The sequence below is a fragment of the Podarcis erhardii genome (assembly GCF_964252035.2).
Source record: "Podarcis erhardii genome assembly, chromosome: 6".
Classification (NCBI taxonomy): domain Eukaryota; kingdom Metazoa; phylum Chordata; class Lepidosauria; order Squamata; family Lacertidae; genus Podarcis; species Podarcis erhardii.
The window spans coordinates 10,855,899-10,882,851 of NC_138510.1; the positions used below are offsets into that span (position 1 = coordinate 10,855,899).

The 26,953-nt window shown below is 44.8% G+C and overlaps 1 protein-coding gene across 1 annotated transcript in view; it reads left to right on the forward strand.

Moving 5' to 3' along the window:
* Positions 1–26,953, forward strand: part of LAMA5 (laminin subunit alpha 5) — a 195,859-nt gene that overhangs the window by 106,573 nt on the left and 62,333 nt on the right. The window contains exons 16-31 of the mRNA XM_081868208.1: positions 2,170–2,307; positions 3,150–3,202; positions 4,238–4,337; positions 5,049–5,101; positions 5,974–6,079; positions 7,428–7,527; positions 8,411–8,567; positions 11,183–11,321; positions 16,961–17,103; positions 17,193–17,299; positions 17,453–17,606; positions 19,139–19,299; positions 20,757–20,865; positions 22,027–22,124; positions 24,107–24,308; positions 25,933–26,059. Coding sequence (XP_081724334.1) covers positions 2,170–2,307; positions 3,150–3,202; positions 4,238–4,337; positions 5,049–5,101; positions 5,974–6,079; positions 7,428–7,527; positions 8,411–8,567; positions 11,183–11,321; positions 16,961–17,103; positions 17,193–17,299; positions 17,453–17,606; positions 19,139–19,299; positions 20,757–20,865; positions 22,027–22,124; positions 24,107–24,308; positions 25,933–26,059 — 1,947 coding nt within the window. The remainder of the gene's footprint in view (positions 1–2,169; positions 2,308–3,149; positions 3,203–4,237; positions 4,338–5,048; positions 5,102–5,973; positions 6,080–7,427; positions 7,528–8,410; positions 8,568–11,182; positions 11,322–16,960; positions 17,104–17,192; positions 17,300–17,452; positions 17,607–19,138; positions 19,300–20,756; positions 20,866–22,026; positions 22,125–24,106; positions 24,309–25,932; positions 26,060–26,953) is intronic.

Below are 26,953 nucleotides of genomic sequence, written 5' to 3' on the forward strand. Positions count from 1 at the left end.
AGGTGTTAAATGTAAAAAAAAAATATTGCATGCCCATTTTAGAGTTTCATTCACTCAAGGCAAGGGGGAGGGAACCTTTCTAATCCCAAGGGCCTCATTCCCTTTTATGCAACCTTCCAAGGGCCACATGCCAATGGTGTGCGAAGCTAGAGGCAAAAGTGAGCAGAATATTAGATGCGAGTTATACCTTTGTCCTACAGGATGTGGGTGGCGCTGTGGGTTAAACCACAGAGCCTAGGACTTGCTGATCAGAAGGTCGGTGGTTCAAATCCCCGTGACGGGGTGAGCTCCCGTTGCTCAGTCCCTGCTCCTGCCAACCTAGCATTTTGAAAGCACATCAAAGTGCAAGTAGATAAATAGGTACCGCTCCGGCGGGAAGGTAAACGGCATTTCCGTGCGCTGCTCTGGTTCGCCAGAAGTGGCTTAGTCATGCTGGCCACATGATCTGGAAGCTGTACGCCGGCTCCCTCGGCCAATAAAGCGAGATGAGCGCCGCAACCCCAGAGTCGGACACGACTGGACCTAATGGTCAGGGGACCCTTTACCTTTACCTTTATACCTTTGTGTGGCAGGCTAGTTGCTTCACTTACACACATCCCTCTCTGTCTCTCATACAGGCAAATAAGAAGCATCATTAGAGTTCAAGGACACATTCCAGCCAGGCAGAAACACTCAAGGAGGGTACAAAGCAGGGTTGATGAGGAGTGTGATCTAGGGAGATTACTCAGGGCCAAATGGAGAAGCCTGGAGGGGGCTGCATTTGCCTCCTGGTCCTGAGTTTTCCATATTTGACTAAGGGTTTGCTTAGAAAGGAGAAGAGTCCAGCCTGCTGTCTTTTGTTAAACAACAGCAACAACCCCAAAACATTTGGTCCTACCTAGAGGACATGAGCTGCTCTTGGGTTGCGTAGTGTATACAACTGGAGTTGCAAAAATGCAAAAATGTTGAGTTCATTTATCTATACGCTTTTCCCAAGGGTGTAAAGCAATGCTTTGGAATGAAGAAAGTACTGTGCACAGCAGGTGCTGTTTTTAGATAATGTGCACATGAGTTACAGTATGCACCATGTTATAATAGACTTTCCCTTGTGCATGATAAAACAGGAGAGTGCCTTTTTTCATGATGGTGGAAACAAAGGGAAGAGGCACCTTGGATCGCCATAAAAAAGAGAGAAAATATCCACCAAGAAGGGGGTGGGAGACGTGCATTTAAGGTCTCTCCCCCCCCCCCCCACTTAAGAGCTTCTTAAGCCAAACAGCCCCTGAGCAAAGAAGTCATTATTGACATCCATTCCCGAAGAAGGAATGAATCCTTTCCAGAAATGTGTCGGCCACCCGGTGCTTTTTTTCCTAGAAAAAGAGGTGCCAGTACTCACCATGAACTTGTTATAGTAAGTGCCACACTTTTTAAGGTGCTGGTTTTGACCTTTAAAGCCCTCTGCGGCCTAGGACCCACGTACCTACAGGACCGTCTTTCTTGGTATGCCCTGCGGAGGACCTTAAGGTCCGCAAATGACAACATTTTGGAGGTCCCAGGTGGCAAGCTGGTTAGATTGGTCTCAACTAGGGCCAGGGCCTTTTCAGTACTGGCCCCGACTTGGTGGAACGCGCTGTCACAAGAGACTAGGGCCCTGCGGGACTTGACATCTTTCCGCAGGGACTGCAAGACAGAGCTGTTCGCCTGGCCTTTGGTTTGGACTCAGTCTGACCCTTATGATTCCCTCTCCTTACGGTTTTGATCTATGGGCTACTTTTAAAATGAGGCTGCATTTTAAAATGCATTTTAACCTGTATTTTAAATTGCCCCCCCCCCCATTATGTTTTTATTGTAATTTTACTGGTGTTAGCCTCCCTGAGCCCGGTTCTGGCCAGGGAGGGTGGGGTATAAATAAAAGTAGTAGTAGTAGTAGTTATTATTATTATCAACAACAACAACAACAACAACAAAAAGAGGTGCCGGTACTGCATTCCCTTGAGTACTTTCTGGGGGAAGCACTGCGGGCAGCTATATAAAAAACGGAAGTTCTTAAGAAGAAACAGTTGCTTTCTCTCCCGTTTTTGTGGCATTTTATGATGGTGCTGCCAACCATGGTTGACATTGGGTCCTTACTTTAAAAGTCTTACTGTCTGTCCTAACACTTCCTGGCCTCTTTTTTTGCATCCTCCTCAGCTTGCCACTGTTCCCCAGAAGGCTCTCTCTATGGCACCTGTGATCAGGAGACGGGGCAGTGCAGTTGTCGGCAGAGAGTAATGGGGCTGCGCTGTGATACCTGCATTCCTGGGGCTTACGGTTTCCCGCAGTGTGAAGGTAGCTCCGCCTATTCCACTTGCCGTGAAGCTTTCTGTGTCACACAACCATGAAATCTTGATGTGAATGTAGCTCACCCTTAGGAACCCAAAGCCCCAGGCAGCATCAGCATGGCTTGATTAAAAACAAAAAAAGTAAATAAACGTGAATAGTGTGGAAACGAAAAATTGCTAAAATTAACAGATTTTAATGCAGAGCTCATTTTAATGCAGATCAATTTGCTTTTCACGTTTTTTGTAATATTTTTTTACTGGTTTTCATCAGTGTATAAACAGAACAAGACGTTTCCCCCATGCTTTTCACATTGTTAAGTGCTGCTTAGAGTGGTTTTGCCTGACCTCTGATACCACTTATTCTTTTGCTCAGTGCCAATCACAACTCAGTAGCTGCCCCACCAGATCCACAATACAGTTAAAGTATCTTCCAGGAAACCTCTGCATTTCTTTATCCTATTTTATATTGAATTCATTTATATACGGCTTAACATTTTCAAAGACAAACAAAAACAAAAACATTTCCTAGGTGGTTTTACACCCCATGTTAAAAACAACAAATAGAACATTGGAAAATATTAGAATAAATGAAAATCAAATATAAAATTTAAAAACCCCACAAATTTAAAGCATTATAACTAACAAGAAAACAAAAAAAATATTTTCTTAAACATAAGGAACAATCAATACAAATAAACTCTAAAAACAAAAACACAATAGAAAATCCACGCATAAAGTATTAATAGTGACTAAACTGCATCTAATCTTTCCCCACTTAGCTGATTCCATTTGTTATATGAGTGCCAGCTCTTATTTGTGTGTGTGGTTGTTTTTCTTTCTCTGTTTCAGTGGGCTCTTGTAATCCTGCAGGGCTTGCAAATGCAGACCCTTCTCTGCCAGGGGTGAGTACTTCCTGTTTCTGTTGGATCTTAGTTTTGATTATTATTATTTTTATGCATCATGCTGAATTTTTAAAATTTATTATACACCTCATTGAGCGTCATGAAAACTGGCATCTCTGCATCGTCCAAAAGAGTGGATGCTTTGCATGCAGAAGGTTCGAGGTTCAATCTCTGGTGTCTCCAATTGAAAAAACAGGTAGCAGATGATGGTGAAGAAACTTTAGGCCTGATTCCTCTACCCAGTTCTGTAAGCAGAAACCAGTAAAAGAATTCCTTCTAGTGCATCAGGGCTTTGCTGCCACCAGAACCAAGCACAAGGGGAAGAGATGTGAGCCAGTGTGGTGTAGTGGTTAAGAGTGGTAGACTCGTAATCTGGTGAACCGGGTTCGCTTCCCCGCTCCTCCACATGCAGCTGCTGGGTGACCTTGGGCCAGTCACACTTCTCTGAAGTCTCTCAGCCCCACTCACCTCACAGAGTGTTTGTTGTGGGGGAGGAAGGGAAAGGAGAATGTTAGCCACTTTGAAACTCCTTTGGGTAGTGATAAAGCGGGATATCAAATCCAAACTCTTCTTTGTCTTCCTTTGGGCAAGCAGGCAGATCAAGGAAATGATCTCCTTAGCACAACGTTGAATTCCACCCTCTGCCTGAGGCTCTGAATGGTGCCACTGCCAGAGAGTAAACAATACAGGTCTAGATGGACATAAGGCAGCTTCCTGTGTTCTTAATCTGCATTGCCTTTGATTGTCTTGATCTAAGGCCTGGGGGCCAGATCCGGCCCATTCGCTTTTTAAATCTGACCTGTGGACGGTCTGGGAATCAGCCTGTTTTTACATGAGTAGAATGTGTGCTTTTATTTAAAACGCGTCTCTGGGTTATTTGTGGGGCATAGGAATTCGTTCATCTCCCCTCTCCAAAATATAGTCCACCCCACCCCAGCTGAAAAAGTTTGCTGACCTCTGGTCTTGATTCTCAGTACGCAATTTCAGATCTCTCTCTCTCTCTCTCTCTGCCTCCCCCTTTCCCCTCCTCCTCAGGGGTCCTGCGAATGTCGAGCCTACGTGGAAGGTGAAGCTTGTGATAGGTGCAAACCGCTCTACTGGAACCTGACTCCAGATAACCCCTTTGGATGCATGAGTAAGACCCTTCCCATGTCATTCTTCCAGGAAGCCTCTCATCCAAGCCGCTCTGGTGATTTAAGGAGAAGAGGGTCCCCATTTCTCCTCTTCATTTTCTGAACACATTGCGAAGGCGAAGCAGCTATGGGTCAGGGGTCTGGGAAGCCTTTGGGCGTGGGCCACAGCCAAACAGAATAGCTGAGGTGCTCTGGTATCCTTTAATGCTGAATGGAAACAAGGATCAGCAGAGCAAGTACAGGAAGCCAGCAAAACTTGTGCTATCTTAAATTAAGGTGGGATAAGTTGCCCTTATTTGAAACTCTATTCAGGAGTGCTGGCAGAGTTAAAACAAGATACTGCAATCAAGTTTGATTTACTCCACTCTTTTTGCCAGTTTCTCTCTCACTGGTTATATCTACCTATCTGTCTGTCTTTCTGTCTGTCTATATATCTTGGGGGAGCCACCAACTGTCCTGGGGTAGATTAGTACACAGCGTTAATTTAGACCATCTCATTCCAAGTTTTTGCTGAATGTCCTCTTTGCCCTTACATAGCAGATCAAGAGTTTACAACCACGACTGTGACTTCTGTTTGGGGTTTTTACTGTCCTGCCATTTTTGCCTGCCTGCCTGCCTGCCTGCCTGAGGATTAGCTGGCATCCAGCTAACTTCAAGTTAATTGCTGGATAGACTTGAGGAGTCGTCTAACTACCCCTTTCTGTTTCCCCTAGGCTGCCAGTGTGACACCATGGGGACAGTTGCAGGTGTTGCTGAATGCCAGCAAGTAAGTTTCACACCCTGTGATGAAATCCACTCTGAGGTCCCGGCTAGAACCCAGGTCCTGCCAGGAGAAACACTCGCCTTGATGCCTTTTTTACCTTGAAACATATCATCCCTAGTGGAACAAGCCATTATAAATCTCATCTTAACTCCTGCTCTACAGAGCAATCCTGCTGCTTCCTGACTCTTTACCAGAGTGCATTTTGGCAAATGCACAACAGATGACAAGAAGCATTCTGGAGATATTTTACTTTTCGTGCAACAGCTTTATTACAACACTGATTTATATAGAAATTTGTTGCCTGCTTTTCATTATCAAGTAATCCCCAAACAGGGCACAGTCCTAATAAAACACAATCTGATCGTACAACCAATCAGTGAACAATGAAGCCGTCAAAACAGGCAAGAGCACAAAGATATAAACTAAGTGTGGCGTCACAGATTTAATCAACAGCCTGAGTGAATATGTTGATCCTCACCTCACTTGGCACAAAAAGCTTATAACTTTGTGCCAACTGTCTCTAAGGTGGGAGTTCCATGATCGAGGTGCCTCTTGAATTATACTTGATTTATTCCAATGGAAGGCATGGGCAACAAAACAGGCATTGCTTTTATTTTCTATTGCTTTCATAAGGTTTCAGTAAATGACACAATGTTCTTCAAATATTTCTGTGAGCATTAGGGCTACAGCAGAGGTTTCTGGTTGTTGTTCTTAGGGCAAAACAGAGCAGCTGCTGTTGCAGTTCGCAGCCTTTGTCCCCTTTCTCATTCTTTCACTTCTCATCTTTCTTTGCCCATACAAGAAAAGCCAGCTAAGGACAGGGAGGTTAATTTTGGGGAGCTGCTGCAGACTGATTTTAACATGTGGTCTCCTAGGGCGACGGACACTGCTTCTGCAAGCCCAATACCTGTGGTCAGTTCTGTTCAACTTGCAAAGAGGGATACTACAACCTGGAGAGCGGGAATTACTTTGGCTGTCAAGGTGTGTTCTTTTTTTCCTGTATCATGCTGCTATCTGTTAGCCATTGGGTGGGGACAAAAGTCACAGAGCCCATTAGCTGGAACAGTTATCCTGTCAAGATGGGAAGCAGGGTTCCAGTGCAGGGGGACATATTAAGGGAAAGAACAGATTTACTCAAGACTTGGTCTCTGTTAGATTAAGAATAATGATAGAGTGAATCTTTCTCTCTCTCCATCCTTCTGAAATTTTGACTGGCTATATGCTGTGTTGTCCTTCCTCCCAGGTATTGCTTTGCATTTTGTGGGTTGGCTTAGAAATCGTTTCCCCCTCCTTTCCAGTTATTGCCAAATTTGTGCACAGCCAGTCATGCACTTCTTTTATATACAGATACATATATACACCTCCAACCCTCGTATACACCTTGCTCAAACCTCGTCAAGGTAGTTAAAAAAAGACGTGGGGGGGAGGAAGATCTTGACAACTTTTAAGGAGGTCAGCTGTAGCATCAGATCAAAAGAAAGGAAGGAGGTAAAGAAGTCTCTTTAGAGAAGATTGATGGAAAGGTTGGAGGTGTGGTCACTCAGGCCTTAAAAATCAATTTCAAAAAAGTCTAAAAGGTAGAGGAGAAAGAGCAAGTCCAGATGAGAGGAGTTGGAAAAGGTTTATTGAAACAGGCATTACTGAGAGACGTTGATTAAACTGGTACCTATTTTATGATATACGGTATTTTTCCGTGTATAAGACTAGGTTTTCCCCTAAAAAATAATGTCAAAAATTAGGGAGCGTCTTATACACAGGGCCATCTCCCCCCCCATTTTCTTAAATCTGAGTCCCCCAAAATAGAGGATGTCTTATACATGGGGGCATCTTATAGACGGAAAAATACAGTACTTTATTTTTAGACCAAGAGAATGGAAGTTGAGCTTAGATCAAAGCCGGACACTGTATTGGGTACAGATTGCGCAGCTTCTTGATGTACAACAGAACAAAGCGTGCTAAAATTGGCTGGGTTGTTGTCCTTCATCAGTAATACAAACAGATACATCTATGGCACTGAAAGGACCGGGAGTATCCATTGCTATCTATTTTTATTAACTAAGCAAGGCTGTATCCTTGGATGAGTTAGGATTATGGGGAGTGGTCTGCAAACGGTGATGGGGAGCCTGCCTGGTAGGGAAACAGCAGGCATAGGTTCTGAAATAGAACGGAGGCAGTGGAAACGGATCCAGGCAGGGCCAGAGGCCATCGCGAAAGCAGATACAATGGAATAAAAATAGTGTGTCATGCCACTGTAACTCCCTCTGGTGCCAGGCTATTTGGGGCCCATTAGCAACTGCAGAATGTAAAGACGTGTGCTTCCTATCTACAGGATGCCACTGTGACATCGGTGGGGCAGCCGGACCGGCGTGTGACGAGAAGACTGGATCCTGTCGCTGCAGGCTGAATACGCAAGGCCCCACTTGCACTCAGTAAGAGGCTGGCTACAGCTGCGATGAAGCAGGGCAAACCTGTGGCGTTAGCCGCCTTGCTGTCTTGGATTTATAACCCAACACTAGCATTCTGTGTATTCAGTGGGTGGGGTGGAGAATGTGAATGGGTCCTTTGGGGGAGCAGACTAAGTGAGATGGGCATAGATGATGCAGAAAGGTTCTTCGCCTATGTGTGTGGTTCTGCAGGTTTTTAAGTGGGGGCGGGGGGAAGCTGACTGAAGGGGAACATGATACAGTGGTACCTTGGGTTAAGAACTTAATTCGTTCTGGAGGTCCGTTCTTAACCTGAAACTGTTTTTAACCTGAAGCACCACTTTAGCTAATGGGGCCTCCCGCTGCCTCCACGCCACTACTGCACAATTTCTGTTCTCATCCTGAAGCAAAGTTCTTAACCCGAGGTACTATTTCTGGGTTAGCAGAGTCTGTAACCTGAAGCGTCTGTAACCTGAGGTACCACTACACAGGTTTATACAATTATGAACAGTGTGAAAAGAATTCCTCTCCCCCCCCCCCCCTTCCGCCAGCAATCCTGTGAAGTTGATTGGTTGGAGAGGTAGGGAGGGAGAATAGCCTGACGGTCATCTAGTCCAATCCTCTGCAATGCAGGAATGTGTCTGTGGCCTGTGTATAAAACATGAAAAGCCGCATGTCATTTATGTAATCATTCTGGGCAGATGATAGGTATATTCTTGGTATGGATGCAAATGTCCTAAGCTAGAGTGACTGACTGCATTGACTAAATACTAGTTCGAGTTTTTGCTTGCTTAGTTCATCCCAGACATGTTGAAGCTGAGTCTTTCCTACCTTGTGGTGCAGATGGAAACCCAGGCTGTTAAGAGTGTGCCTCACTTTTTATCTGCAGACCAGCAATAGACCATTATATCCCCGACCTTCATCACCTGAAATACGAGCTAGAAGAGGGAACTACACTGGAAGGACGACCAGTTCGATTTGGCTACAACCCCTTGGAATTTGAGAATTTCAGCTGGAGAGGATATGCACAAATGTCTTCCATCCAGGTAGGCCTTAACTCCCCACCTCTTTCCTTGGGCAGATAGTAAAGGCAGCTTCAAATGTTACGGATTTCACAAGAGCAAAGCACTTCCACATAGAGAAAAGGATAAAAAAATATATGCATGCTGAGAAGCTGCAGTCAGCTGCAGCTGCTCATCATCTGTACTCCGAACGTTCCTGCAATGAAATAATGCATGATCCATGCGTGAGTTTCAAGATTTTAATATGTGTAAGTGCTTGCACTATTGGAAATACGTGGCGTTTGAAGTGACTTTCAAGACGAGAGATCTCCTACGCATTTTACCCAAAGGGACTCCTAAAAACAGACACAGCCCAATGCAAGCGGTCGCTCCATATTTGTGTGCATATGCTTCTACACTGAAAGCCTTTTTGTGCTAATGTGCTCTTTAGGCTTAGGAAGAGAGCAGATGGATGATAGGAAAGGTCCCAAGTCCTGTAACCGCTTCATTATGTTAGCCTTAGTTCATTTAGGGGAAGATGGCCAAGCAGGACCTATATAAGGGGACTGCCAGTTAGAAAGACAACACACAAACAGGTCTCCTAAGGGGCTATTCTCCCTCTTCCTGTTGCAACTCTGCATAACATCTCCCTGCTCCTCAAAGGAAAGGAAAACCCTCTTTGCTTTTTCCTGTGCTGCATGTGGCTTTAGTTGCTCTTTCATCTGTTGAAGAGGGTGGCTTGTTTATTTCCAGGCTTTTGTATGCTTGAATGACAAGAGAATGAGACTGTAACATCTGCTGAGCTTGCTCCCACCTGAGATGTGGTTCCTCACTGAAATCTGGAGACCTCACAGAGAGAGTGTGTGTTTTTGTGTGGTCTATGTGGTTCATTTGAAACTCTCTTATATGACTTTATTCTTTAGGAGAGGGTTCTTAGATTAAAGATTATTCTTGTTTTATTTCTGCCCCTTAGGAAAATGTGCTCAAGGACAGACTTCCCTTGTTCTCTTTAGATTTTTTTTTTATGGTGCCTGCTCTCTCATTCCTTGTGCCATTGTTACAGTCCCACTCTTAGCCTTTAATAGCCAGAGGCTCACAAAGTGCTCATTCCACAATTTAGTTACTGTCTGAAAGGTGCAAACGAGCCTTTGTAGGTAGTCTTTTGTCTTGCTATAGAAACCCCCAGCTTTCTTGGATAGAGGTACATGCCTTGCTTAGCCTTCTCGGAAATGTCAGCTTGAACTGGAGCACCACAGCTAATCTGCATATTCTGTTTGCACGTGGTTAATCTGATTTGCATGGATTCTTGACGCCAGCCCATTGGTGTGGACAACTCCCAGTCTTTCCACTTGCATTTTCCAGTCAGTTAATGTCCCAAACATGGCAGTCTTTATAAATGCCAGGAGATACAAGAGCAAAATTAATTGGCTCATAATGCCCACATATTTTTTTATGATACAGTGATGATTTTGAGATTTTTGAAAGTTTGCATGCAGTCTTAGCATCACAGAGAGTTGTGTGTATGTGCACATCTGCCTTCAAGAAAGATACAGGCAGTGCCCCCCCCCTAAAAAAAATAGGTGCCGGAACTCACCATGAAGTTGTTACAGTAAGTGCCACACCTTTTAACCAAAAAGAGAGAGGTGCTGGTACGGTGTACTTTTGAGTACCCCCTGAATTAAAAAACCCACTGGATATATGTTTCCTTAACCACCCATGGGCATTCCTATCCACATCTTTCTCACAATCAGATTGATGTGTAAACTTTTCCCATGTTAGTGTTAGGAATTATTTGCAGGGCCATTTTTGTGATTTTTACTTGCAAAATGGGAAGCAGCCTTCCTAAGGACACCGGAGCCCTGTTGAATCAGACCAAAGGTCTAGTTCAGCATAACAGACCCTGTGATCTTGCCTAAAAGGTAAAGGGACCCCTGACCATTAGGTCCAGTCATGGCCGACTCTGGGGTTGCGGCGCTCATCTCGCTTTATTGGCCGAGGGAGCTGGCATACAGCTTCCGGGTCATGTGGCCAGTATGACTAAGCCGCTTCTGGCAAACCAGAGCAGCGCACGGAAACGCCGTTTGCCTTCCCAACAGAGCGGTACCTATTTATCTACTTGCACTTTGAGGTGCTTTTGAACTGCTAGGTTGGCAGGAGCAGGGACTAAGCAACGGGAGCTCCCCCCGTCACGGGGATACGAACCGCCAACCTTCTGATTGGCAAGCCCTAGGCTCTGTGGTTTAACCCACAGCGCCACCCGTGTCTACTCCCCCTTTAATGGCATCTAAGCAGCAGGCCATCACTGCACCTTGTGGCAATGGGTTATGAATTTTGTATGCACTCGGTGTGCTTCTCTTTAGAAGTCGTCATCTTCTCTCGTCTCTCCCTTTTCTCCCTTCAGCTCTTGACTATGGAATGTCTGTTTCTGGCTGGATAGATAGCCTTAGGTGGAATGTGCAGCGAGTGTTTCAGAGGCATCTTTCCAGGCCATCCCATTAAGAGCAGGATGGGGCTGGCCTGATTTCCTCACCTGCTTTTGGCATGCTGCTTTTGGGAGCAGGAATAGGGGAGTGCTGTGCTTGAGCTGGTGGCTGGTGGCAGGTGACGGTGGAGGTTTATTTAAGGTGTGCTCTGCTTCTCTCCCCTTTCTCTCCCACCAGCCCAAGGTAGTGGTGACCCTCAGTGTGACCTCCCCTGACCTGTTCCGCCTCGTCTTCCGCTACGTCAACCGGGGGCCTGCAAATGTGGAAGGGAGGGTCTCAGGCCTTGAGGAAGGAAAGTTTAATGTTTGTGGCAACTGTAAGTGCATTTTTCACTTCTAGACTAACCCCTTTCGAAAACCAGTTGATAAAGGAGCCGACCTTTGCTTTTTCTTGCAAAGCAGCGTTTTTCTTCTCCCTCCCCGAAAGCCACCACCACCACCACTCATTCCGTAGATTTTGGATCTCCTCAAGCAGTTTGCTCTTAGAAACCACAAAGGGTGGGGAACCTAGAGAGGCAAAGAGAGAGACAGAGACAGAGAGAGACAGGCAGGGCAGGCAACAGACTCGCAGTCTGCCCTGCAATGATAATGTGCCCGATGTGCTTTTTCGCCTTTTGCAGAACAAAGTCAAAGTCACAGTGCGGGTCAGAGAAGCGGAGATCTATCTCTTCCATGTCATCTTGAGATATATTAACTCAGGAAGTGCAACTGTGTACGGCAAAATTACAGCTTATCAGCCACGAAGGAGAGGTAAGGACCCCAGATTTCTCTTGTCCCCCCAATTCCATAATTGATCTGTTGTCACGGTTTCCATTCTCAAGCTGCTCTGTGTTGCGAAATCAAACAAAGCGTTTTCTGAAGCAACCTATTATATCATATACTGTTCTAGAATTGAGGGGAAAGGCCAATAATTGTTATGCTTTGTATTCATACCTCTCCTCACTCAGGCTTTTGCTTAAGTGTGCCTTCAAACCAGTCAACATCCTCAGCAATTCAGTTTGTTTTGTTTTCTGCAAATGCTTATTGTATATAAAACTGTGATAATTGATCATTGCGACCGGGAGAATATGATGGGGTAGGATTTTAGTGCTAAACTGCTAAGCTACAGCTTGAGTCCCATTTTTTGAGCCCATTGACCAGAGGATGTTAAAAGGAAATTTGTTTCTCATTGGTATTAAACAAGGCAAAGTAAAATTTAGATGGCTTTGATCCAGCAGGCTATTATTATTATGTTCTTAATTTTCTTCCAAATCATTACAATCATCATTCACAGTGAATTGCATTCTGAAGAGGTGAAGTACAGTCATACCTCGGGTTACAGATATGTAAGGTTGCGTTTTTTTGCGTTATGGACCCGCCGAAACCCGGAAGTACCGAATGGGTTACTTCTGGGTTTCGGGGGTCACGCATGCGCAGAAGCGCTAAATCATGTTTTGCGCATGCGCAGAAATGCCGAATCGCAACCCGTGCATGCACAGATGTGCTGCTGCAGGTTGCGAATACTGCAGGTTGCGAATGTGCCTCCCACATGGATCACGTTCGGAACCCGAGCGTCCACTGTATAGAGAGAAGACTTTAAAACAAATAAAATCGTCTATGGATTATATTCAATGCTCACAGTAGACCCATCAGAATTAATAGGCATGGCTGACTTAGTTTTATTGATTTCAGTGGGTGTGGTCTGAGTAGTTGGCTGCAATCCTGATAAAACAAACAAACTTAACTAGATCATATCTAGTACGTCTGGAAGATAAGGAAAATATTGTTTGAATCCAGTGCTTTGATTGCAGTAGCAGTCCGGAAGGATTCCACTGGCAGCCTCACAGCTTGTACTAATGGGATGTAGTTTTAATTCTTTGCTGCTTTAGCCACACTGTGGCATATATATGCAAATGTGGAATGCAAGAAAGCTGGTCAATTTTATGTCTAGCCTGGTGTGTGGTAACTCTTCCAGTTCCTCAGCTCACTTTCAAATCCTCATTCATTCTAACAGCAGAATTAACTGCAATTGCTACTGTAGTGCTAGCCTTGAAGTATTATGTTTGGGCAATTGAAGGCTTTTCTGAAAGGGGGGCGGGGAGGCAATTTTGTTAATGGAGTTCATTTTTAGCCATATAACTTCTACCTTCAGGGGTGCCGATTTTCACTTTTATTGATTCAGAAGGGAAGAAACTCTTATCTCAACAGGCAGCTGCAGTAGCTGATTTATTAAAAAGGAATTCACAATTTAGTCCGTGGAGCACTGCATTATAGCACTGTTGCTGGCAAAGTCTGCACAGAAGTGGCATTTCCAGGCACTGTTGGGAATGTTTTCACTGAACTTAAAAGGACATTTTTATGTCATTATAAAGAGGCGCTTTTTACATGCATTTATAAAACACAAGTTTATTTCATTAAAGAAATGTAGCTAACATATTTCAATATGAAATTTATGATATTATTTCAGGAAACATGCAAAGTTAACAAATAAAACATACAAATACCGTATTTTTCGCTCTATAAGACGCACCGGACCATAAGACGCACCTAGTTTTTGGAGGAAGAAAACAAGAAGAAAAAATACTGAATCTCAGAAGCCAGAACAACAAGAGGGAAAACTGCGCAGCGAAAGCAGCAATCCCTCTTGCTGTTCTGGCTTCTGGGATAGCTGAGCAGCCTGCATTCGCTCCATAAGACGCACACACATTTCCCCTTACTTTTTAGGAGGGATAAAGTGAGTCTTATAGAGCAAAAAATACGGTAAGTTGAGGCCCCCCACCCCCAGCGCTTCTAGAATTGAGTTTGGCCATTTTCTTGAGTGCTCAGGGACAGGATGCACAAGTCACCAGTGCTTCCTGTTCCTTCTGCGACGTCACCACATTGGAAATTGAAAATTATGTTGGTTCCTGAAGTGCCGACAACTTGCTCATCTTCTGGACCTGGGTGGGGAAAATGTGAAGTTTACCTTTTGATATGACGCTATCTGAACAGGAAGCATGAGAAAGGTGTGTAACAGTAGTGATTTTGATCAGCAGTGGCTGGTCCAATTTCAGTTCACCTTCAGCCAGCCCACCTTCTTACTTACAACCAGCAAAGAGTGATACTGCCTGTCAGCTTTCTATACCTTCGTCTCAGTGTGGCTCTTGCAGAACTCAGCAGGGAAGAAGATGGGATCTGCCTATCGATCGGCTGTAGCTCCAATTACTGTAGGGTCCCCCTGCCCTCTGCCCCAAAGGCACTAATCGCCACTGCTTTCTGATAGCACCCTCAGTCTGGGCTCCTTGCATGTGGTGGTCATTCTGACAAGGTATAAGAACTGGAATGTGAACACCTCTGGGGATCATGTGATACACATCTGTCGCAGATAGCTTCTGTGCCTTGAAATAGAAAAGCGGGAGTTAGCTTTTATGATGGAAAAGGAGAACATGTTATAAGATCTTCAGTGTTTTAGCTCTGCTGTGTTGACACACGTTTGGCCGCTGGTTGTTTTATTTATTTAGTTTTGCAGTTGGTTTCATGCCTTTTGATTTTTAGGGATTTTTTTTAAAAAAACCTTTTATTGTTATCTGCCCAGGGGAGAATGTTAATTGGGCCATATGTTAATGATTTAAATACAGTTTATCCCCATGTTTGCTGGCTGATTTGCTTTCCTTGTGGCCAGGTTGTGCAGTGTGATGTGTGCGATACACTCAGATGAAATGGAGGATGAGTGCATGCCCCACCCCCACCCCCAAAAGAATCCTAACTTGACAAATCTTTTGCTTCTTGGAAATAAACGGCTTTATTCTTAAGGCTATGTGATATGATAAGGATTGTTTGTGCAAGAGACCTCACCTAAATGCATTGACTTTGCTAACGTGGCCACTTATTTCTGCAAACTTTGATCATCCCTTAAATTTCCTTGAATATGTTTTCATTATTGACTGTTCTTTATTAATGATACTTTAAGGAACAGCGTACAGATTGGTCTCCGGCCTTTATTGTCTGTGCTTTTGCAGCAATCGCTTGTGCTAGTTTTTATTCTAGGACTGCAATTATTGTCAGTATCCCTTTACAGTCATACCTCAGGTTACAGCCGCTTCAGGTTGCATTTTTTCGGGTTGTGGACTGCTGAAAGCTGGAAGTACTGGAACGGGTTACTTCCGGGTTGCGGCGGTCGCACATGCGCAGAAACGCTAAATCGCACTTTGTGCATGCGCAGAAGCGCCAAATTGCAACCCACGTGTGCGCAGACGCGGGTTGCGAATGCTGTGGGTTGCAAACGTGCATCCTGCATAGATCACGTTCGCAACCCGAGCGTCCACTGTACTCTTTTCCCCTCATTTGCAAGATGAATATATACCACATCTCACTGACTGTTAAGGTTGCCCTACTTTGTGTGGGGGAAAGAGAGAGATGAGTGGAGACTGGAACTGGTTCTGAAGGGGTACTATCTCTTGTTCCTGTTGTATGTCTCTCTGCAAATGTTTTGTTTGTTTGTTAGATTTATACATCACAACATTCAATACAGCTGCTCTCAAGGCAGTTAGCAATACGATGAAATAATACAACCAACTGGTTAAAAAATAAATAAAACTGGAGAAGAATATCGCAAACCATGCAGGCAAAACAATTGTGTGGGTCTTTCTAATGCTATTCCTTCAAAATTCAGATCTTGGAATGTGGGTGGCGCTGGGGTCTAAACCACTGAGCCTCTTGGGCTTGCCAGTCGGAGGGTGGCAGTTCGAATCCGTGCGATGGGGTGAGCTCCCTTTGCCCTGTCCCAGATTCTGCCAACCTAGCATTTTGGAAGCATACCAGTGCAAGTAGGTAAATGGGTACTGCTATGACGGGAGGGTAAATGGTGTTTTCGAGCACTCTGGTACTTGTCACTGTCCTCCGTGCACTAGAAGCAGTTTAGTCATGCTGGCCACATGACCCGGAAAGCTGTCTGTGGACAAATGCTGACTCCCTTAGCCTAAAAAGTGAGATGAGCACCGCACCCCACAGTAAAATTGGACAGGACTTAACTGTCCAGGGGTCCTTTACCTTTTATCTTTACATCATTGGGAGAGTACGGCCCTTCCATCCAGCTTCATTTATGTACTGAAGGACAGCAGCAATATAAAACAATAACAAGTTAGGAGGCATCCAGGGTACAGTGAACATCAATTTTACTCATTTATTTTATATTCAGTTTATTTTGTTTTGAGTGAATGTTTTTCATCGGGGGCAGCTGTAGACATTGTTGCAAAGAATTCAGTTTTCAACAATGGATACAGAACGCAGTTTTCAGCTAGAAATAACAGTGGGCTCAAAAAAAGCTATGCATTTCAAATATACTTTGGCTGGAAGCTTCCTCCTTCCTTTGCGAAGCTGAGACACCTGGATGTTGCAAAGTTTGCAACATCAACCTGTTGATGGAATCTTTTGAGGGTGTGTTGAGACACAACCAGGGGTCAGCAAGGCTTACCGGGCATGGGCCGGATCACTCCCTCAGAGATCCTCCATGGGCCAGACCAGCGCAGCGCCACGCCAGAAATAGCACCTGCACATATCCGCGGTGCCAGAAATCGCATCTGCGCATGCCCAGACGCCTGAAATCGCGCCCATGGGTCTTAGGTTGCTGACCCCTGGTCTAGACAAATGAATGTAGAACATGGCAAGCTGCTCACCAGGTGCACATGGTCTCCTTTTCCATGAGGTAGATGAAACCACAGAGAATTAATTTGGAAACTCTTCCTCCGTTTGACTATGGTTGCAATTTGTGGGCAGTCATTTAATTTTATCCTGATTTTTAAGCTGTATTTTAATCAATTGTTTGATTGTGTTTTAATGTATTTGATATTTGATGTTAGCTGCCCTGAGCCCGGTCATGGCTGGGGAGGGCAGGGTATAAATAAAAATTTACTTACTTTTGAAACTCCTCGGAACCACTCCAGAAATCTCGCACGCCTTTTAGATGGAAATGAAAGCTGATTTTTTTTCCTAATTGCAGATACAGAACAGACAAAGCAGATTGTATTTGTGCCCACAAAAGAGCCGGCTTTTGTCACCGTTCCTCAGAACAGCTTTGGGGAGCCGTTTGTGCTGAGCCCCAATGTGTGGTCTCTGGTCATTGAAGTCGAGGATGTACTACTGGTAAGGGTGGCCGTCCTCCCCTCTTCTCCCCTTTTGGTCAGGACTGTGGCAAGGAGAACTAAGTCTTGCATTTCTACCCTTCCTTCCAGGATTACATGGTCCTGTTGCCCAGTTCCTACTACGAGGCTCCTATATTGCAGCTCAGAGTCTCAGATCCTTGCACCTACAGCCCAGCTCCTGAACAAGTTGGTCAGAAGTAAGGCTTCCATTTTCATCTTTGCTATAGGATTAGATCGTACTGGAGCCGATTTCCTTGGCTCAGAAGCTTTTCCTAAGATTTCCAGTACTTCATTCTAGCAGACACCTTTATACTGAGAGAGAGAAAAAAGCTATTCCTCTTCCTTTCTAGCTGCCTCCTGTATAAGTACGTGCCTGTGGAGCATTTCCCCTTTGGGTCAGGAGACGATGCTATATGTAAGGTGGACAACAGCTTGCCGAGACCCTGCCCGAAAGTGCGGGTTTTGCCTACCTACCCTGAGATGGTGGAATGCAATGGAAGAGATGTAAGTGGTCTTCACAGTGATGCTATTCTAAAAGCAACCCTGTTTAGGGAAGCTTTTAATGTTTAATAGGTTATTGTATTTTAGTGTTTTGTTGGAAGCCGCCCAGAGTGACTGGGGAAACCCAGCCAGATGGGCAGGGTATAAATTAATAATAATAATAATAATTTATTATTTGTACCTCACCCATCTAGCTGGGTTTCCCTAGCCACTCTGAGTGGCTTCCAACAAAGATTAAAAATACATTAATTGTATTAATTAAGAAGCATTGCACTCTTCTCCAGGTAGCATGAATTTCTTTCTCCCCATTGGTCACTTCGCGTTAATCTAAGCACTGTCCCTGATGCCTTTTGGGAAGTACTGGCCAGATCTGTTGATGATACATAATGGCCACATGAAATTTCCATGTTGAGAGGCAGAGCACCACTGAATTATGTACAGTTGGGGAGGGCTGTTGGCGTCATCTCCTGCTTGGGGGCTTCCTGTTTGGGAATCTTTAGATGCTGGACTTAGATGGACCCAGCTGGATCCAATCCAGCAGGACTATCTTAGGTTCTTGAGATGTGGGGAGTGTGCATCTGGGAGCCAGTGTGGTGTAGTGGTTAAGAGTGGTAGACTCGTAATCTGGTGAACCAGGTTCGTGTCCCCGCTCCTCCACATGCAGCTGCTGGGTGACCTGGGGCTAGTCACACTTCTCTGAAGTCTCTCAGCCCCACTCACCTCACAGAGTGTTTGTTGTGGGGGAGGAAGGGAAAGGAGATTGTTACCTGCTTTGGGACTCCTACTTAGGGTAGTGATAAAGCAGGATATCAAATCCAAACTCTTCTTCTTCTCTTAAGTTCAGACTAATAGCCATAGTCCAGACACTCCAGAGGCAATTGTTAAACATCTATAGATGCTGAAGGAGCGTCTCCACCCCCATCGTTTTACCCGGACACTGAGGTCCAGCGCTGAGGACCTTCTGGCGGTTCCCTCACTGCGAGAAGCCAAGTTACAGGGAACCAGGCAGAGGGCCTTCTCGGTAGTGGCACCCACCCTGTGGAACATCCTCCCATCAGATGTCAAAGAGAACAACAACTATCAGACTTTTAGACGACATCTTAAGGCAGCCCTGTTTAGGGAAGCTTTTAATGTTTGATGCATTACTGTATTTTAATATTGTGTTGGAAGCTGCCCAGAGTGGCTGGGGAAACCCAGCCAGCTGGGCGGGGTATAAATAATAAATTATTATTATTATTATTCTGCAGGAGTCCTTTCCCCCAGAAAATGCAATGCTGGAGTTGAAAAACATGGCTTCTGGCTTCTATCGTGTTCAAAATATTTCAGTTCTGGTTTAATTTCATATATGTGTCTTAATGCACCATAATTTTCCCCAAAACATTTCCTGGAACATGGAAGATGACATGCCAAGAGTTGACTTGTATGAGATTTCATAGTGTGCTTGTTTCAAAGCATAGATTTAGATTTATGTCAGGACCTCCTGAGCCCCAGCATAATGTGCTTTTCTCCTAATATCTGCTTATTCTTGTGTGCAGGTGGAAATACAGCTGTCAATTGCCCTACCCCAGCCAGGGAAGTATGCACTCCTGGTTGAATATGCCACTGAGGATACTCCGCAAACAATCAATGTCGCGGTCAGCTCACCGCAGCTTGCCGTTCAGCAGGGCACTCTCCTTATATACACCTGCAAGTACAGGTATGCCCTCAAGATGCAAGACAGTTAGAGTGCGGACCTAACGGAGGAACAGACACTCCTCATTATGTTGCACAGTTTGTGACTAGAGCTTTCTTGCTGTTTCATTCTACTGTTGTTATTGTGGGGGTTGTCTCAGAATTAGCAGTTAGTCTTCTTGAGCTGTAAGCATCTGTTAAATTTCATTGGTTATAACTGGGCCAAAACAAAGATCCATCCCATGCAATTAACTTGCATTATCTCTTTCAAAGCAGCTGATTGAAGGAAGACCGAGAGAGAGAGATCAAGGCTATGTGGATCTTCCACACACTTCTAAAGTGTCTGCTGGAGAATTTGCAGGGAAATTAACAGGGATTTAGTAAAGAAGCCACAATAATAGAGAGCAGGACAATGCAGCCTATGGTTATTGCTCAACTAGGGAGGGGAGGCAATGAGTTGATAGTCTGCCTGTCCTGTTACTCAGTATAATAAGTACTTCCTGCTTTGCAGAGCCAATGTAGCATATAGTGGTTAGAGTACCAAACCTAAGACTGGAGAGATGAAAGTTCAGATCCCCACTCTGGGTCAGTCACAGCTTTGGGTCAGTCACAGCCTCTCCGCCTGACCCACAGGGCTATTGTGAGAATAAAAGTGGAATGGGGGAGAGTAACTTATATGAAGCCTCTACCTCCTTCGAGGATATACAGCATGGGTCAGCAAACTTTTTCAGCAGGGGGCCGGTCCACTGTCCCCCAGACCTTGTGGGGGGCCGGACTATATTTTTTTTGGGGGGGGGAATAATGAACGAATTCCTATTCCCCACAAATAACCCAGAGATGCATTTTAAATAAAAGCACACATTCTACTCATGTAAAAACACCAGGCAGGCCCCACAAATAACCCAGAGATCCATTTTAAATAAAAGGACACATTCTACTCATGTAAAACACACACTGATTCCCTGACTGTCCGTGGGCCGGATTTAGAAGGCGATTGGGCCAGATCCGGCCCCCGGGCCTTAGGTTGCCTACCCATGATACTATACAGGATACAATAAGCAAGGACTGAATGGTCTGAAGTCAATTTGTGTTCCATGCAGTTGTGTGAAAGGCACGGGCTCTTAGTATTGCATATACCAGTGCCAGAAACCTGGACCAAGAGTCCATGTTCTCAGAAGAAGGAGGGGTGAAATTGAAAATAGCATGAGCCTCCTAAGCCTTGGTGCTCTATTTAAGCAACTAAACAGTATATTTATATAAATGACAGATTTATGGCATTGTCTGGGAACTCCTTCGACTTCAGCCCGTGACCTTAACGATAGGAAATGAAGACCTGGATATCCTTGGGAAACACCCCGATGCTATTACTCAAAGAAAGCAATTCAAAGAGTTACAAGGGAAACCACCAAGGGGGTGGGGTGGGGAAGAGTACTTGGCAGGATAAGACTATCCTTGAGCTTGACCGCTGCTTTTGTCTTGCAGTTTCCTCTGCCGTGGGATAGTTTTAGATTCGCTAAATCGCTTGGCAGCTTTCGATCTGGCCACCAAAGCTACGATTCAGTTCTCCGCAGATCAGGCCCACTTTTTCTTGGTAAGCGAAGCATTGCCAGACTGTGGCAAAATGTCTGCAGGAAACCTGACAATTCGAAGGTGGGAGCAAGTGGAAGAGGAGGAATATTAGTGGCTGTGGGGTGGGGAAAGATTGGAGATGGGAAGCCGGCTTTGGACACTGAAATATACTCGGAGTCGAGTGTGGATTTCATGCTCTTTATTCAGCTCATAGTAGTGAGGAATGGAAGTTCCCCCGAAATGTCTGCTTTATATACATTATTTACACAATGGGCCCCATGTGATTAGCTAGTTCCAGGATTCTCCTGTAGGCCAATCAGGTTGCGGATTCACTTCCACCTGGAGTTGGATTGGGTGGCTCCTGCGGACCAATCAGATGCTGCATTCTGGATCCTGTTGTTCTGGGACCAATCAGACTGCTGCATTCTGGATCCTATTCAACTCAGTACATAACAGACACAGTCTGAGCCAAGGAGTAAGAAGGCATGATGCAAGCTCTAAGATTTCTGCGTTTCTGTTCTCAGTTCAGTGACAGGAAAAGGTTTCATTTGGTCTTGAGAAGCAGTCAAGATGAATAATGCTTTTTGCTTTGGAGAAGGTATCAAACTTGGTGGGTCTATCCCACTCTTAGTCTATGGCCTTAGTCTTCCCATTTCCCCCATAATAGGAAGAGAATCTATTTATCCTGCCCTTTTATTTCCATATCATAGGTAGTACCAGAATTATTTCAATTTAGTTTCTGGGAAATAATTATGGAGTTTGCATCAGAATTATCTAGATCTAGTTTCTGGAGGAATATGGAAGTTCACTACGATAAAAAGTCACTTCCTTGCCAAAGAAGCTTTTACTAGGAAATGCTGATGCAAACATCACAGCATCTAGATGATATGAACCAGTAACCACTCTGGTAACATATCTCATGAGGACACAGAGCAGACTGCAGCTGTTAGTTCTGGGACTAGACAAAATGAGAAACAGATTTTGTCTCATCACACAGACACCTGCTGCATTCCTCCATATGTCTCTGCTTTGGATGTTTTGTTGTGTGAACAGCAAATGTGAGAGTTCTAAATTGTTCTAAATGTTTCTAAAAGTAATATTTGCAAAGACCTAGAAGCAAAAGCACGAGTGATTCTCCACTCCACCATGCCCAACCTTGTTTTCCCTCCTCTTCTGCCTTTAGCACAAAGTGTACCTCATCCCATATGAACAATTCACATTAGAGTTTGTGGAACCAAACGTTCACTGCATCAGTGTCCATGGAGCATTCTCACCAAACAGGTAAAGGTCTTTTAAAAATGTATTATGCTTAAAACTGGAGCTTCCATTGGTCTCTCGTCCAGGCAATTGACCAGGTCTAATTTTAATGGTTCTACAGTGCACATCAAATGCTTCAAAAACCATTCACTAGATACTGTTAATGGCTTAAAGAGTTCTCAAATGATTGAAGACGAACGTGCCCCAGAGTCACTGCCATGGCGCCTTGTGTTATGCCAGGTGTGGCAAACGGTTGGCCCTCCAGATATTGCTGTGCTACAACTCCCACCATCATCCCTGTCCACTGGCCCTGCTTGCTAGGACTGATGGAAATTGTCCAGAAACGTCTGGAGGTCCAGAGGTTTCGCACACTTGTGTTAGGCTTTATATGCCATCGTCTTATTTCAATGGGTTATGGGTGGTATGGTATTTTAATTAGTTAATAAGGTCAGCATGTATGGTGCTTTACAAGAGTTAACATAAACAAAAGACAAGTGTGAAGGACAGGAGAAGAAGCAAAGGTAACCTTGAATGATTGGATCAGAGCAAGTGCAGTCACATTATGCTTCATTTCACTTGCAGGTAGTATCTTGCAAGACAGTGTAAAGAGTGCTTGAGCACCATTTAACTACTATCAGGGTCTGGTGTGGGTGTCTAGGATTCTCCACAGCTAATTCTCAAATTCCATTAGAGAGTCCACTTGGAATGATCTGTGGAATTTTGTATGTGTGATATGTGTATGCTTTGGTCTGAACATTGTCATCAGTAGCCCTTGGTACAGTGGTGCCCCGCAAGACGAATGCCTCGCAAGACGAAAAACTCGCTAGACGAAAGGGTTTTCCGTCTTTTGAGGTGCTTCGCAAGACGAATTTCCCTATGGGCTTGCTTCGCAAGACGAAACGTCTTGCGAGTTCTTGCGAGTTTTTTTCCTCCCCCCCCCCTTTTTCTAAGCCGCTAAGCCGCTAATAGCGCTAATCCGCTAAGCCGCTAATAGCCGTGCTTCGCAAGACAAAAAAAACCGCAAGACGAAGAGACTCGCGGAACGAATTAATTTCGTCTTGCGAGGCACCACTGTATTTGTTGAATCTAGGTATCTCAGTGGGCAGCTGCAGTAGCTCATTTTTGCCAGGGATTGGAGACTATTTAATATTGGGAAGGTAGCTAGTACTTGGCACAGGAGAGTAGGTACTTGAGGCTATGAAGGAGAAGAGGCACCACGTATTTTCCTAAGGAAATATGGAGAAAGGTCCATCTAAGTGAGCATCCTGTTCCCAGTGATAGCTAGTCAGATGCCTCTGGGAAGCCTCTGAGCAGAACTTGAACCCAACAACTGATTCCTGGTGACCTACTTCCTCTGAACTTGAATGGTTAATAGCCATTGCTAGACCTACCCTCCATAAATATGCTTAGCCCCTTGTAAATGTATATTCCCACTCAGAACTAGGAGGACACCCTATGATGGGGGATTCCTATCATGCAGATTCTTAAACCTTAGTTCTCTTGTTGTTTCTTCAGCCTAGTGGATGAAGCTCAACTAAAAGGATGCAGTATCAATTTACAGTTGAACTCCTCCCTTCCCCATCTCTTATCCAGACTAGGTGAAACTTGACTAAGTTTTAGATTCTAGATTCAGGTAGGTAGCAGTGTTGGTCTGACACAGTTTGGGGGGGGGGAATTGTCTAGTAGCACCTTATAGACCACCTAAGTTTGTTCTGGTATAAGCTTTCGTGTGCATGGCATCGGAAGAAGTGTGCATGCGCACAAAAGCTTATACCAGAACAAACTTAGTTGGTCTGTAAGGTGCTGCTAGATAAGTTTTAGATTGTATATAGGAGTCAGGGGAAAGATGCTGTCCCCTATCTAATAAAGTCTTCCTGTAAACCTGTACAAGGCATGCTTTGCATTATGGGCATTTGAATTCCCTTCCTTGCTGTGTTCCCATGGGAATATTTGCCTCTTGTTTGACTCCAGAGCCCATAAAATTCTTCTTCTTTTCTGCTCCAAAGTAGTTCCTGTGTCCCATCAAGGTATCAGAAGATTTCGCAGTCCGTTGTCTTGGAAGAAGGGCAGTTACTACCAGTCGCTCCAGGCTTCCCCCTGATTCATGCCTTTAGTGTCCCCCCAGTGACTATTCCACCTGCAGCTCCACTTCAGCCTCCTACCTTATTAGACACCTCTGCAGAGCTCATCCTGCTAAAGGCTCCCCAGGTAAGTGCGACAAAGAGGAAATTAGAAACTAGCATTTGTTGAGATCAGGCCCAATTGCCTTCAGGATCCAGCCTGAGGACTGTCCGTGGATCGGCGTGGGGATTCTGTTTGTTTGGGCTGCGCCATTTCCCCCCCCTGCGCCATTCCATTCCCCCCTCACATACACCGTGCCTCCTCCCTCCGCACCTCCTCCCTCCCTCCTCCTGGCTTCTGCTCGCCCTGCCTAGAGGAGGAAGGGGCCTGGGCTGGCTGAGCTCCATTTTAAGCAACCTCTCTCTGGAGCCAGCCTTTTCGCGTTGTTCATCTTCCGTCCGCTACTGCCGCCACCACCATGGTGCTCCTGTGGGCCAGAGAGCGGAGCGGACAAGCTCACTCTGCCTACCCACGAGAAGCAGCGGTGGCAGTGGCAGCCCCAGGGAAGACATTATAAGCTAGACATTGTGGGAGGTATCCAGTGTTCCCGTTCTGAAGTATTATCCTCCCCTTTTCCCATGCATGCTGAACACCCTCAGAATCAACTCTGGATGGTTCGGGGACCCTCCAGAGAATATTTTGGGGGTTTGCAGGGCGGGAATGAAAGTGCCATTGCACCAGTGAAACTTGGCTGGTGCTGCTTTAGAGGCAACACAAAATCCATAGTGTAAGTCTTGTTGTTTCTTTAATGTGAAAGGAATATGAATAATTATAAGAATAAGAATAATTTATTATTTATACCCCGCACATCTGGCTGAGTTTCCCCAGCCACTCTGGGCGGCTTCCAATCAAGTGTTAAAAACAATACAGCATTAAATATTAAAAACTTCTCTAAACAGGACTGCCTTCAGATGTTTTTTAAAGATAAGATAGCTGCTTATTTCCTTCACATCTGAAGGGAGGGCGTTCCACAGGGCAGGCACCAGTACTGAGAAGGCCCTAGGACTCCTGTGCAGTGTGTCAGGAAGTCCATATGTGAAGGAGGTTTTGGTGCTGATGTTTGTTTGTGGGTATCACCCTCTTCCTTTAATTGAAGTTGGCCACAGCAGGTAGGCAGAGAAGCAGCAGAAGAGGGGAGTTTTCAAGCTGGCACTCCAGCTACCAAAGGCTTCCGCTTCCAGGGTGTGGTGTGGCATCAAAACAGAGATTACAGAGGTGGGCACAGAAATGTTGGCAGTGCCTCAGATGTAACAGGAGAGTATTTTGCAGCCTGTTCCCCTGCTGACTTAGCAGTCTTTTCTTGTGGATACAGATAGGTAGCCGTGTTGGTCTGCCATAGTCAAAACAAAAAATTCCTTCCAGTAGCACCTTAAAGACCAACTAAGTTAGTTCTAGGTATGAGCTTTCGTGTGCATGCACACTTCTTCAGATACGTATCTGAAGCAGTGTGCATGCACACGAAAGTTCATACCTAGAACTAACTTAGTTGGTCTTTAAGGTGCTACTGGAAGGAATTTTTTCTTTTTTCTTGTGGAGATACCTTTATAGGAAAATAAATACCAGCAGAAATTCTTATATCCCAGTCTTTTCCTTTGGAGTGGCTGGTTCTGACATAAGCAGGACCAAAGTAGCAGACGCATCCTGAAATTAAAACATCAGTGATAAAGGGAAACAATAGAGTTTAGGATTCCGCCCCTGTGCTTTCTTGTAGACAACTATTGTGTTGAATGGTCACATCCAAAGTCTGGGGCGTTATGCCTTCATCCTGCACTGTTACCAGCCCAGTCACCCAACTTTTCCTGTGGAAGTGTTAATCAACGGTGGACGTATTTGGCAGGGTAAGTGATCCTCCGGTTTGTGTTGGGGCTTGTAGGGCTTCAAGCTAAGCAGTATTAATAGTAAATTAAGGGTGGGGTTCAATCAATGAGTCCTATCAGCAGAAGTCTGTGCAATGGGGCTTTTGTTTAGGGAAGTTTTTTAATGTTTGATTGTTTATTGTGCTTCAAATTCTGTTGGGAGCCACCCAGAGTGGCTGGGAAGGCCCAGCTAGATGTGTGGGGCATAAATAAATTATTATTATTATTATTATTATTATTATTATTATTATTATTATTATTTATTCCATCCCCTGCACGCTCCCCCCACAAAAAAACTTGTCTTGGGGGATGGTCTGGAGAATCCCCAGAACTGTATGTGGGGGGGGGGAGAGAAAGTGGGGGTTGTTCTGTCTGGCAAGCTGAAATTCTTGCCCTGCTGGGACGATGGGCATAGCATAATGTTGACTTCCTCTCTAAGAGTGTTTTGCATATAAGCTAGCCAGACTCTGGGAGAATGCTTCCTACAGTGTCAGCTGCAAAAAGGAGCCCCATGACACCTTAAAAGACTGAAAAGAGTTATTGTGGCAGAAGGTTTCCTAAACTAGAGCCAACAGCATAGGAGCTGCCCTTAAATTAATAATAATAATAATAACAACAATAACAATAATAGTCATTATAGAACCAGCTCTTCCATTTTCTGCTCATGTTCTGCTAGGACTTCCTTCTGCAACCTGGTACTCTTCCAAGTGTTTTGGACTACAACCCCCATCAGTCGCAGCTAGCATAGGATAATAGGAGTTGTAGTTCAAAAGTTCTAGACGGTAATAACTTGGGAGAGGCTATTGTAGAACATTAAGCTTGTGTGAGATGACTGCTGTCAAAGCGGAATGCTTCCAAGGTATGAAAGCAGAATCT